The sequence below is a fragment of the Megalopta genalis genome, chromosome 2 (genome assembly GCF_051020955.1).
Source record: "Megalopta genalis isolate 19385.01 chromosome 2, iyMegGena1_principal, whole genome shotgun sequence".
In the NCBI taxonomy this organism is placed as follows: Eukaryota; Metazoa; Arthropoda; class Insecta; order Hymenoptera; family Halictidae; genus Megalopta; species Megalopta genalis.
The window spans coordinates 8,947,224-8,958,373 of NC_135014.1; the positions used below are offsets into that span (position 1 = coordinate 8,947,224).

The window sequence follows — 11,150 nt, forward strand, 5'->3', positions numbered from 1 at the left end:
GAGGGGTGTTCCATGAAATTATTATTCAACAGCTGGCGATGTTAAAATTAAAATCGCATCTCAAGGAAAAAGATAGTTCTTAACAACGGTGTTCTATAAAATTAATATCCTTTTATTGCTAACATACTCCATCATATTTATACTGGAAGAAGTGTCTACATTATCACAGTTGCAACGATATTATACGTATATTAACTCTGTTAACGATCAACAGGAGCTCCGATTAGAAACTAATCAGCGCTGTTCTAATCCTTCTCTCATTCTCGGTATTCGTTTTGTTCTAAAAAAATAGTTTGAAAGAGACTAAGGATAAAGTTTCTTCTATCGTTTGCTTAGAAAAGGCGCGCTCGCGTGTATGCGATTGTGTGTATGCGTATTTCTGTCTCTGTGTGCGTGTGCGTGTGTGTGTGTGCACGCGCGCGCGCGCGCCCGTGTGTTTAGGGAGAGAGAGTGTGGGGATGTTCACAGCTGTGTATGTACAATAATTAGGTACAGGAGTTTCTTAAACACGGTTCGGCACCGTGATTTCGGCGTCCGTTCTCTCGTTGAGACGATCAGGCACTTGATTAGACACTCGGAAATTATACAATTATTCGGAAAGCACATTTAGAAATAATTCGAACGACGTGCTCACCTGTTCTAGTTACAACAGGATGTAATACGTAGCGGTAATTGAAACATGTATACATCTAAACTCCGACAGTGATTATCTTTTCTTAGTCGACGGTTGTCCCAAGCCATCACATGTCTCCGTTAAGTCTAGATGTCGAGATCAATTGTTCGTTGTCCTCGTTCTTCATACCATTCTTGATAACCACGAAGATACCGATAAAAAGGATTATTATGCCGATACCGGCGATCCCGAAGCAGGTCACGCTGCCTAACGTCTGCAGAATTATGATGAACTTGACTGTACTGGCATAATCAGCAGTTAGGGTTGCTTCTTGTGTGAACCAGAGCATTGGTATGAATATCTTCTTCATGTTCTGGAAAGTCCTAAAAAGAAATATTACAGAAATCAATGGCAGAGACCTTCAGGAATGAGTTAGTGTTGAATAAAGATTTATGCTTCGGTAAAGATAGCTTACGTCATGTTCTCATAGGAATCGACCATCATATTCAATTGCAATTGCGCGCTAACTTTTAATGGAACTCCAGTTTTCTGCGAACAACGATAATAAATGAAGATGGGAACTTACACAGAGAGATTAACAAGTTCATCTGTTTCAGGTAATTTACCGGTTCTAAGGATATAGACAGTTGGTGCTTTCCTTTCTGAGGATTCATCCCACCTATATGTTCCCTGTAAATAGGGTCTGCCAAGTAGAAATGTGGTAAACTAATGAAGGCTGGTGCACCCCACTTGCACGAGGAGATATTCATTGCTCCAGAAGGTATGGATTCACCCTGGTAGTAGCATTTCCTCAATGGTACTTTTGTGCCATTGTCAAAAATCGTGTCGTCGCTGATATATGTTACTCCTGGTAGATCTTCGTGGACTGTTTTACCGAAATACTTTGCTGACATGCTCCTGTTCACATAATTGGCAAATGTGTTAGACATTACTATCTAGAGCAGGAAATCTGTGATAAATCGCACTTACGTGCAAATATCAGATACAAAGAAGGAAATGGTATCATTGTCAGGTAAAGGAGGCCACAGGTCTCCGTTTGTTCCACTGATTACTCCACATTGGCCAGGATAGGAACTGGCTCGACTATTATAGTTCCATTCCTTGACAACACCAAGATCTAACATGTTGGATTCACCTGTGTCCATGTTGAACGTTCCATCGTACGATGCACTATTGTTCCTCTAAAATATTGGAGCAGACATTAAATACCTTTCTTGCTTACTGAAATGTTTGTACACATTATAAGTATATACAGATTTACGGTTCAGCAATTGTTATAGTAAATCTCACCTTATAGAACCAAGCAAATTTATCCATTGGTATTTTTGTAATGTTCACTTTGCGGGCGAGTGTTAGCATCTCGCTGGTGTAACCTTCGAAGAGTAATTCATTGACTGTTTTAGTGATTACTAATTCTTCTCCCAAAATCTTCATGATTTTATCAGCCACATACCGGAAAAATGGTAACGAGAATCTCACAGTGTAACCGACGCTCTGAAAAGAACAAACTTATGTACATTTTATCGACACATTCAATTATATTTGTAAAATGCAGCAAACCAAAGAAATACGTACAGCAGCCACAGGGTTTATATTAGTCACATTATCGGATAAACTACCGTTTGATAAAGTCTGATTGAAATGCCATACTCTTTTTCTTTGATATGTTATTGTGTTATTTTCGTTCCAAGTCTGCTTTACCTTGTAATCAGTTTCCCTAGAAATCAGGAAAGTTGCAGATAAAGCAAACGGTAATAGGAATAAAAAATGTTAAGATAAATTTGATACCTGAATACATAAGGACCCATCTCCTCGAACTGGGGCTTTTCCTTACCTATAAGGAATTCTTTAGGATTGGTTAGATTGAACATGTAAAGCTTCAAATACATAGGTATTGGAGTCTCCTTCCATAGTTCATAATTGGTAGATGTTGGATTCAAAGATAGTTGCTGCAGAAATGTTTATTTAATTATTAAATGAGTTTATTTAATTTTAGGAATCATGAGAAACAACATTCCTGGCTTACCTTATGAATGAGCGAAGAATAAATCGAAGGCCATAGTATTCCCAGCACTAGTCCAATTATTCCTACCCCTAAACCTACTGCTACTGTAACAATGGTGACCGTTGACACTCGTATCATTTTACCAATTAGTATTAATCTGGAAATAAACAAATGAAGTATATGTATTTAAATACATGTCTGTGTTATGCATAGTGGGTATTAACAAAACACACATACTTAATGATTTGTGCTCATATATAACACTGTCTCTCAGACTATACTTTTTTTGTATTACTACAACAGTTCCATACAATCTGTCAACGATAATACTATTTTTAGTGAATGCCAAACGTTTCCCGGTTTATCGTTTGTTCTGAATTCATTTTCTGGAGCCGAGTGCCTGACTTGATACATATTAAATTAATATGATAATTGTTCCGCCATGCTAACCGCGAATGCATTGTACAACATTGTTCGTGCTAATATAAACATTACGATGAAGAAGAGATGCGCGAATAATTCATTAAAACAGCAAGAAGCTCGTAAGTGAAACTGCGTGCACAAATAATGAGTTAACTCGTCTCACCCGGTTGATAGGGACTAATCTTAAATTAACAACGACAACAGTGAGCGATACAATTATGTTCTCCGCTACCGTGGTTAAATGGCGAACGAAAGAAATCTGTTTTGTTTAAATGAAAAAAGAAAAATTGACCTATGAGCTGTTGTTAATGACAAAATGCAGACATGCTTGGTGCACACACGAACGCCACGTAACCGCGGGCTTTTGAACCATCATGGTTCAATATTTAGCATCGCAATTCATGCAAATGAATCATACTGTCTCCGACGCCGATGATTGTTAAAAAATTCGACTAAACAGCAAAAACATTGATCGTTAGTACAGTGCTCAGACCATCTAACCTTTTGAACATCCACTATTTCTTTTAAATATGAAGTTTATCTCCATTTGAACGTGTAGTAATCATTCAATTATCAATTGTATGTATAATTTTTCCTAGACTCTGATAGTTGTAAAAATTGTTCAAGCATTGTTTCATCTATATCATATCTATCTATATCATATCTCTTATTGCCATTCGCAGACTAAAGAATATGCAGAAAAATATAGTTTGACCGTAATAAGTAATTAATATTATCAAGGAACTGTAAAATCAAAAGTATTTAGAAAATGAATGATTAATGATATTAATTGTGTCAATTCGTTGAAAACAAACGTAACACAGTGAATTCCTGTATTATTACTGATAAAGACAATCGAAAGATATAGTATCATCCGGCAAATCGCCTAATTTTGTCCTCCAATTGACATATTTGTTGCTCTTATCTCTTTATGCGGTTATCGTTAAGATGATTAAGATTTATCTAATTATGATGTTTTTTTTATTTTCGCATTCTTTTATTTACCAAGAATCGATCATATCAAAATGGGCGCCCAAGTTATCATCATTGATGACTTTAATACTAAATCTCGGACAGATTGGCCACTGAAATCGGTTGATTAATTCTTTATCGGGGAAAAGAATTAAAATCGAAAGCGTAGTCGAACCGCACAAAGTATGCAGAACAAAGTTCACGATTACTCGATGACCAATTTGCTACCTAAAAGTAATAATCTTTTATTTATGTCAGAAATTATTAGTAAATGTAATTCAGGAAAATATAAACATTAAAAGAATCTTTACATACGCAATTAATACGGAGAATGCACAATTGCATATGCACTTTTCATCGATCGCTACAAATTCATAGACCTGTGAATTCGCGTTCGAACAAAGTCCGAATTGATTACTGAAACCTTACACGATTTCCAAGCCTGTATTACACATCGAGACATGAAAAAAATGTGCCGATGATTTCATCAAATCAATGAGTATCACGTAATGATTAATCTCTCACGGCCGGGCCGGATTGTCGAGTCGGGGTCGGGACGCGAATGTGTCGCGCATCTATTTCAATTTATTTATAACGCCGATACACACGAATTCGTTCGATCATTTGCCACCATAAACTAACAATTTATGTTTGTTTCAGCCGGAAGCTAACTTCCTTTTAGTATTCGATATCGGCTTGTCTCTGTGCAAAATAATTCACATGAAAGATGAAACTATGAAAATTAATCAAACTAAATCGCGCAAATGGCTATTCGAAGTTCGCTGACTTTTTCAATTAAATAACAACGTTTCGCTTAGGCCTAGAATCATGTTAAACGCGTTTCAAATTTTCCAATTTACCTGCCTTACAAGTAGTAATAGTTTTTTTGTTTTCAGATGCAGGAAACAGAAGGAACAAGAGATTATCATCTGTGCACACCGAGATTGCAATCTTAAAGCCAGCAAAGGAGTCGCGTATCGCAAATCCGACAAGAGCGAACCGGCTGATCATCGAAGAACTACTGTAACCGTGACAACAGTTCGATAAGAATAAATACAAGGTCGCCACCGCAAGATAATTATTAGTAAGTATTTACTAAGTATTAACAAATTATAGGTGTGTCACGCAAATGCGATTGAGAGTACGCGCACGGGAATCGTTCATACGGCATGGGTGAAAGTTAGCGAAAGATAGATGTGGAATCCTTCGAACTATAAAGAAAGTGCATCCTGCCGAGAAGATAGAAGAGTCAATGACTTTCGAATAGCAGTTTTCATTCGTACGAGCAAACGATCAGGTTTGGTTAGCTTAAGCGTTACGTCTATGGACTTTCTTTCTAATTTTCTAATGGGGGGAAAACGAGATAAACTGGTCGACCATAGCTAGCCATAGCCATGGATTCATGCATATGCCTATAATACTCTAAAAACGAAGACTCTAGCATATCTAATTAATTACAGCTTCAGAACATTGGGCAAACAGCAATCACTGTGTTATTCACCATTTTTTTTTAAATTAGCAATAATCTTGTCAGTGGTTACCAAATGGAAAACATGTTTACAGAAAATCCAATTTACGACATTGTGTACCTGTTAAAAACGGCTAAGAGATTTATACAGAACTCATTAAAGAGTAGTAAAATGGTAAACATAATCTGAGATTAGATGGTTTTAGTAAAAGAGATAAACAAAAAAATGAACAGAGAGGAATAGAAAAGGATATAAGAATAGAAAAATTTAGAACATGTGGGCAATTGCGGTAGGATCAGAATGTGTAAATCGGTCTCGTAACAAACCTGTTTGCTGGTCAGGCAATTCTGGTTTTTAGAGAGGACCGGGTCACCAGTTGTTGGTTGTTACGTTTGGCTACCACCGGATGTAGACTTGCACGTTATCGGCATTCACTAGGGAAAGGGAACCGCGTCCCAATGACAACGTGAACATGAAAGATTCGCGCGACGACTGGTCCGCGCGAACATCCACGACTTATTAAAGCAAACGTCGGCCGTGAAATTGCGCAAAGAGGAGGGATCAATGAGCGGCGGAGGCATGAGTGTGGATACAGTCTTTGACCGGCATCGATCCAGTCTGTTGATCGAAACGCTACTACTCAACTCCCCTAAATCCAGGGTGCGAATACAACCCCGCCTCAGCAACTGGTGAGACCTAAGCAACGCTTCGGCGGCTAAAGGACTTCTGGAATCTATCCTTCGCAGTGGCAAATACATTAGTGTTAGTATTAATTCCAATGCTCATCTGCGAAGGTATAGACAAGTGACATCTCAGTCAGTCCGCGGAATCCATCCAGTGGTGTGGACAAAAGTCTGAGATGTCTGAAGTAGACTTCGAGGAGTTCGCGCTCTACTACGATTTTGGTCGAATAGTACTTAGCTCTCTTCTTGGGTCAAATATGATAAAAATTGTAGAATGGACAGATCACGAATATCTCGTTATTCATCGCCTCACGATTTTTACCTCAAGAAAATTTCCTTATAGCCAACACGAGTCAAGACGTGGTCTTCCTCCTTCTAATATACCTTGCTCTGTCCAGGCATGGTCTACCGCATATAACGTCGATTAGCATAAGTCCAAAAACTACGTCCGGTCAGAGCTGGCTGTTTTAGCTGGCACAGATAACTCTTCGAATGAAAGATAATCGATAGTTGATTATTATTTAAAAGGCGCTACAATCTAGCTAGAGCGTCCTCGACTGTGGAGGAAATAGTTCCTCTGTCCTAGGTAATTCGTAAGTGTGGAAGGAACTGGACCTTTGATCAGTTTAGTCAACTCGGGAATGTTACGGTAAGTTGCTTCCGAGTCCCTAATTCTTATCCTGCAGACAAATATTTTCTGAATCTTGCATAATTTATGCAGACAGAGACATGTACGTGGAATCACGCCTTTTAGTCTTTAAGTAGATGGTAATTATACTTGCAGGACAGGGAAAGTTTGTCTGTATTAATGAGCAGCACCGTTGATCTCTACGGGAGTTCTGGCTGGACACGATGTGCGGATGAAAAATTAATCCGACAAATGGTTGATCCCGTTAGCGTTCTCTATACATGTGAAGTGTACTGGAGCATGGGAGAAAGTACTGATTGAGAAATTGAAGAACTCCCGCTTGAATGAACTTTCAAAGGGACTGCTCTGCTTAATGACGACACTAAATGCGCGAAGTCAACAGGAAAGACGACAGTAAAAAAATACGTACCGCCGCGATGGTTTCCCGGTAAATGGAAATTTTTATTCGTTTCGTGAAAAATATATCAGATATTCGAACACTTTCTGCAAATTAAATGCTCGCGTTAGTGCGTACGTTAACGTCCTGCGAACACGATGCAAGTGGTAAACGTTTAATTGGACCCTTATTAACAATTATTTATAACAATTGTTAGTCGTAGTAAACACGGACTGTGCCTGAAACATACGCAAAAGTGATAAAAAAGGAAATTCCTCGTGATACAAACAAATATTTTCAGCGATGATCGATCGGTTCTATTGTGTGATCGGTAATTAGAAATGTTCAAGTTATCGCGATTCCGTTCGTGATATTCATATCTTCCTGTAACTGCGAGCGATCTCGTATCCTCGCGCACATCAGACTGTACTCCAATACGCCTATTCGCACATTCATCTCAGAGATTTCGTTCTTCATCTTAGTGATTGTTTTTTTTATGTTTATCAGCGGAGCTGCGAGCAATTAATTACAATGAATACCTTATATATAGTAGTATATATGGTTCAAACCAGGACATACACTCACTTCCATCAGTCATACTAGATCCTCTCTCGTCCATCTCTTTCTTCACATGTTCCAGCTCTTCTGACAATTTGTTGAATATCCTTGTTCTTTCGGTTACACCATCGCTAACATCGCGATACTGTTCTTTGATCTTGGATAACTCCTCCTGCAGAGTCTGATATTCTTTTAAAATTGGCTCTAGCTGCCTATTCAAGTATGATTCTCTCGTTTTTATCTTGTCCAATGTGTTGGACAATTCACTGTGCAATTTGTCTAATTGACTCCTTGTTCCTGTGAGATTAGTACTTATGTTTATACGAAGCTGCTGCATCTGATCTATGTGAGACCGCCAGTCTCTTGAGTCTGAAAAAGAATTTTCATGGTTTTATTTTATTCCTTTTCAGATTAATTGTTATTGTATAATTTGTACCTGTTTTAACAGTTACTTTTAGCTGGGGCAGAACCCTTTCCAGTTCCAATTGCCACTCTTCTCTGTTAGTCTTGGATAGCAAGATATCATCTGGTTTCTGAAAGTCGTTCTGAAAAACGTTTAAAACTATTTAAGTACAAAGTTTGAAAATTTATTTAAGCTTTACTCACAAAGTTTTGCCCATAAAGTTTTGTAATATCATCAACATGTAGTATATCTTCCTCTTCATCTTCATACTCAGCCATCATTTCCTCTTCCACCTTCTCTAGTATCAACTCTGCATCATCATCCTCTATTTCTGGTTCATTGTTTGGTTCGTCGGGTGGTATTTCTACCCTAGAAGTATCAATTTAAAGGAAACATTAATTGAAATCCTTTTGAAACTCTTTGTGTTAATGCAATCGAGATCAATACTTTCTCCACTGAAATTTTAGCATTTTCAGTGCCTCATCAGCCAAGTTATCCAAAACATAGATAGCATGATCTCCACTGCCCTGCTTGAGCTTATTAGGTGGGAATTCTATTGATATATTAATCTCCCTTAAATAATCCAATATTAATGCGATGGTAGAGTTAGGATCATCAGATTCTTGTGGGGATTCAAAGTTTTTACCAGCTTTTCGAATCAACCAAGCAGCCAATGAGGTAAACGTATAAAACTGTTCTCCTGGGTTTGTCTGTGTTACAAAATAATTCCTACACACAAAACAATAATATTATTATAGGCTTATGCAATATAGAAGTCAGAATTTGTACATGTAGCTGCTCTGTCTACCTATTTATGGCTTTTATTTTAAATTCTGGTAAAAACTCTGCATCATAATTCAACAACTTGAGCTTTTCTAGAAGATCCTCCATCCTGACATACATAACGTAAGAAGCAGATGGAGAAGATCCATCTTCAATAACAATCTTTGGAGTGTCTCGAAACATTTCTACAACGAGAATGTGTTCTATTATCGCGCAGAAAATATTGGTGCAAACAAAAAGTACAAGTGCGTACTTTTATTTACAGACATTTGTATACCTTTACCTCTTGTTCTGTATCAATTCTGGAAAGAATTATATATACATATGGAATTTATTTATATCTGTATATAAAACACTAGGCTTTATGTGCTAGGTAAACATCTCATCGGTATTCGTTACGATTATGGAAATTTCATGCTTTAACAACGTCGCGATCTTTCCGATCGTGCGACATACATTGTATGTTTACATATGTATCACATACACGCAGCCATTGAGTTTTTCTGTTTGAATGACATCACTGGTAACTAGGGATATTTGCTATGAGAAGATTAGGTTATCACCACTGTGTCGTCAAGATAGTCCAACTTCATAAACCAAGTTCAATGGTTGATAGCTTCATGAGTTGTTCATTTTGTTGATTTTGATAATCAGTCGTATTCAGTTTTCTTTTAGGTTTACCAAGATTTTCACGTGTAAAGCATTTGGAGTGCGCTGATACACAAGGAAAATATTTATGAATCATCAGATATCATCCTAATGCGGTTGAACTTTCACTCATACTGATTGTTCGGCAGAATGGTTCTAATATCCGAGCCGCTATTGTTTGTACTAGCTTTAATCGATACCGGTTCAGTACTTTTTCTCCTGGTGTATTTCGTATCCTTTTTATGTTTTATAATTGAAATCGTGATCTATCCGATCGCTTTTGATCAAATTATTTTCTTATGAAACAGTATTCTTGTGTTTTATGCGCATCTTAATAGAAAAGACCGGTCTGGGGATTTTCACCATATTTTTTTTCTTGTGAAACATTTGTAACGGCGCCATATTCAAACGAGCTCGATTACTCTGTACAGCTATTTTTAATCGTTTTCCTTATACTAATTATAGCTCATAACATTATCGGACTTAGAATGTGACTATATAAATGCTCGTCAGTGTTGTACAAAGCTGAACACGGTAATTCTGCTATATTCTTATTATTCTTATTATTTCATAATAAATCATTATTTTTATATTGTTATTTTTAAATGGAATCATTAATTGAGATGCATACGTGATTATCAGCAGTTAATGAACTTAACTATTGATATTTACAGTGGGTGGTAACAAAACTTGTAGCACATTTATTCTTAGAATGTATGTTGTTACTCCATGGACAATTTATATTATTCTATGTGAACTTACCAATGACACTATGGTTACTCTACGAATATTATGGAGTTCCCAAAGGTAATATGGGTGTCTATGATCCCACAGAGATTCACAACCATGGCCAATTAAAGAGGCATATAAGAGATTGTATGATCTATCTTGGATATTATCTTATATTCTTTTTTATTTACCTGTACTGGTGAGTATATCTTATCCAGTATCATTTCTTTATCAACATTAAAAGCAGACATACGATCATTGTGATTCTTTGCACTTTTCAGCATGATCATTGCATTACTGAAAGGAGATCCAATTAATAGAGATGAAGCAGATATCGTGGAATCATAACAAGTTTAACAATACTAGCAACAGTATATTTCACTTTTATATACTTCTACCTTTTACTTTGGTCACTCACAGTTGATTGCTTATTATTTATTTTAAACATTGTTAATACCAAATGGAATTTTTGTTAAGCTTTACAGATGCAAAGGAAGTTATATATCCACGTTGGTTTTCAACTTGTATCATATTTCTCTAAGGACTGATACTTTTCTTAAATATAAGACTTTCATAAGATTATAAAGGCTTCTAATATCAATTCGATTATAATAAGTATACATACTCGTGTTGTAAACTACGGATAGGTATCGTGAAAATCGTTTCCGTAAGTAATGATAACATTAAAGCAGAGCATGAATTGTAATTGAGAATAAAATCATACGATAATTATTATATTAACATTACATTGATATTTTCTTACTGCATAGGTCTTCTATATTACGAACATTGTTAGAAACGTTTTGAAAATAAAAACT

At 36.7% G+C, this 11,150-nt stretch overlaps 3 protein-coding genes across 8 annotated transcripts; 1 reads left to right on the forward strand and 2 right to left on the reverse strand.

The window, feature by feature from the left end:
- Positions 1 to 91: 91 nt before the first annotated feature.
- Positions 92 to 5,970, reverse strand: LOC117226578 (protein croquemort). 4 transcript variants are annotated; one of them, XM_033481057.2, is made up of 10 exons: positions 5,830 to 5,970; positions 2,877 to 2,953; positions 2,661 to 2,796; positions 2,423 to 2,583; positions 2,210 to 2,351; positions 1,925 to 2,128; positions 1,604 to 1,815; positions 1,240 to 1,531; positions 1,089 to 1,162; positions 92 to 996 (listed from the first exon to the last, which is right to left on the reverse strand). In XM_033481057.2, the coding sequence occupies exons 3-10, from the start codon at positions 2,775 to 2,777 to the stop codon at positions 741 to 743; spliced, it is 1,458 nt and encodes a 485-aa protein (XP_033336948.2). In that variant the 5' UTR covers positions 2,778 to 2,796; positions 2,877 to 2,953; positions 5,830 to 5,970; the 3' UTR covers positions 92 to 740. The 4 variants fall into 4 exon arrangements, with proteins under 4 accessions (XP_033336948.2, XP_033336947.2, XP_033336946.2 ...); XM_033481056.2 differs by lacking the exon at positions 5,830 to 5,970 and adding an exon at positions 3,355 to 3,459; XM_033481055.2 differs by lacking the exon at positions 5,830 to 5,970 and adding an exon at positions 3,226 to 3,365.
- A 1,285-nt stretch (positions 5,971 to 7,255) lies between these two features.
- On the reverse strand, positions 7,256 to 9,379 carry IFT57 (intraflagellar transport 57). 2 transcript variants are annotated; one of them, XM_033481065.2, is made up of 7 exons: positions 9,239 to 9,379; positions 8,981 to 9,158; positions 8,620 to 8,901; positions 8,376 to 8,541; positions 8,206 to 8,314; positions 7,797 to 8,138; positions 7,256 to 7,723 (listed from the first exon to the last, which is right to left on the reverse strand). In XM_033481065.2, the coding sequence occupies exons 2-7, from the start codon at positions 9,136 to 9,138 to the stop codon at positions 7,557 to 7,559; spliced, it is 1,224 nt and encodes a 407-aa protein (XP_033336956.1). In that variant the 5' UTR covers positions 9,139 to 9,158; positions 9,239 to 9,379; the 3' UTR covers positions 7,256 to 7,556. The 2 variants fall into 2 exon arrangements, with proteins under 2 accessions (XP_033336956.1, XP_033336955.1); XM_033481064.2 differs by having other exon boundaries at positions 8,981 to 9,140; positions 9,239 to 9,378.
- Positions 9,380 to 9,692: 313 nt separating this feature from the next.
- On the forward strand, positions 9,693 to 11,078 carry cnir (cornichon-like protein). 2 transcript variants are annotated; one of them, XM_033481069.2, is made up of 5 exons: positions 9,693 to 9,834; positions 10,069 to 10,137; positions 10,278 to 10,531; positions 10,614 to 10,703; positions 10,810 to 11,078. In XM_033481069.2, the coding sequence occupies exons 1-4, from the start codon at positions 9,754 to 9,756 to the stop codon at positions 10,678 to 10,680; spliced, it is 471 nt and encodes a 156-aa protein (XP_033336960.1). In that variant the 5' UTR covers positions 9,693 to 9,753; the 3' UTR covers positions 10,681 to 10,703; positions 10,810 to 11,078. The 2 variants fall into 2 exon arrangements, with proteins under 2 accessions (XP_033336960.1, XP_033336957.1); XM_033481066.2 differs by having other exon boundaries at positions 10,614 to 11,078.
- The last annotated feature ends 72 nt before the right edge of the window (positions 11,079 to 11,150 follow it).

Coding starts and splice junctions, on each gene's coding strand:
- cnir (XM_033481066.2), top strand. CDS start 9,754: ATGGTTCTAATATCCGAGCCGCTATTGTTTGTACTAGCTTTAATCGAT. Junction 9,835..10,068: donor TTTTTCTCCTGGTGTATTTC/GTATCCTTTTTA, acceptor TACTAATTATAG/CTCATAACATTATCGGACTT. Junction 10,532..10,613: donor TTTTTTATTTACCTGTACTG/GTGAGTATATCT, acceptor TGCACTTTTCAG/CATGATCATTGCATTACTGA.
- IFT57 (XM_033481065.2), bottom strand. CDS start 9,138: ATGTTTCGAGACACTCCAAAGATTGTTATTGAAGATGGATCTTCTCCA. Junction 8,542..8,619: donor CTAAAATTTCAGTGGAGAAA/GTATTGATCTCG, acceptor TGATACTTCTAG/GGTAGAAATACCACCCGACG. Junction 8,315..8,375: donor AACTTTATGGGCAAAACTTT/GTGAGTAAAGCT, acceptor AACGTTTTTCAG/AACGACTTTCAGAAACCAGA.
- LOC117226578 (XM_033481057.2), bottom strand. CDS start 2,777: ATGATACGAGTGTCAACGGTCACCATTGTTACAGTAGCAGTAGGTTTA. Junction 2,584..2,660: donor ATTCTTCGCTCATTCATAAG/GTAAGCCAGGAA, acceptor ACATTTCTGCAG/CAACTATCTTTGAATCCAAC. Junction 997..1,088: donor GATTCCTATGAGAACATGAC/GTAAGCTATCTT, acceptor ATTTCTTTTTAG/GACTTTCCAGAACATGAAGA.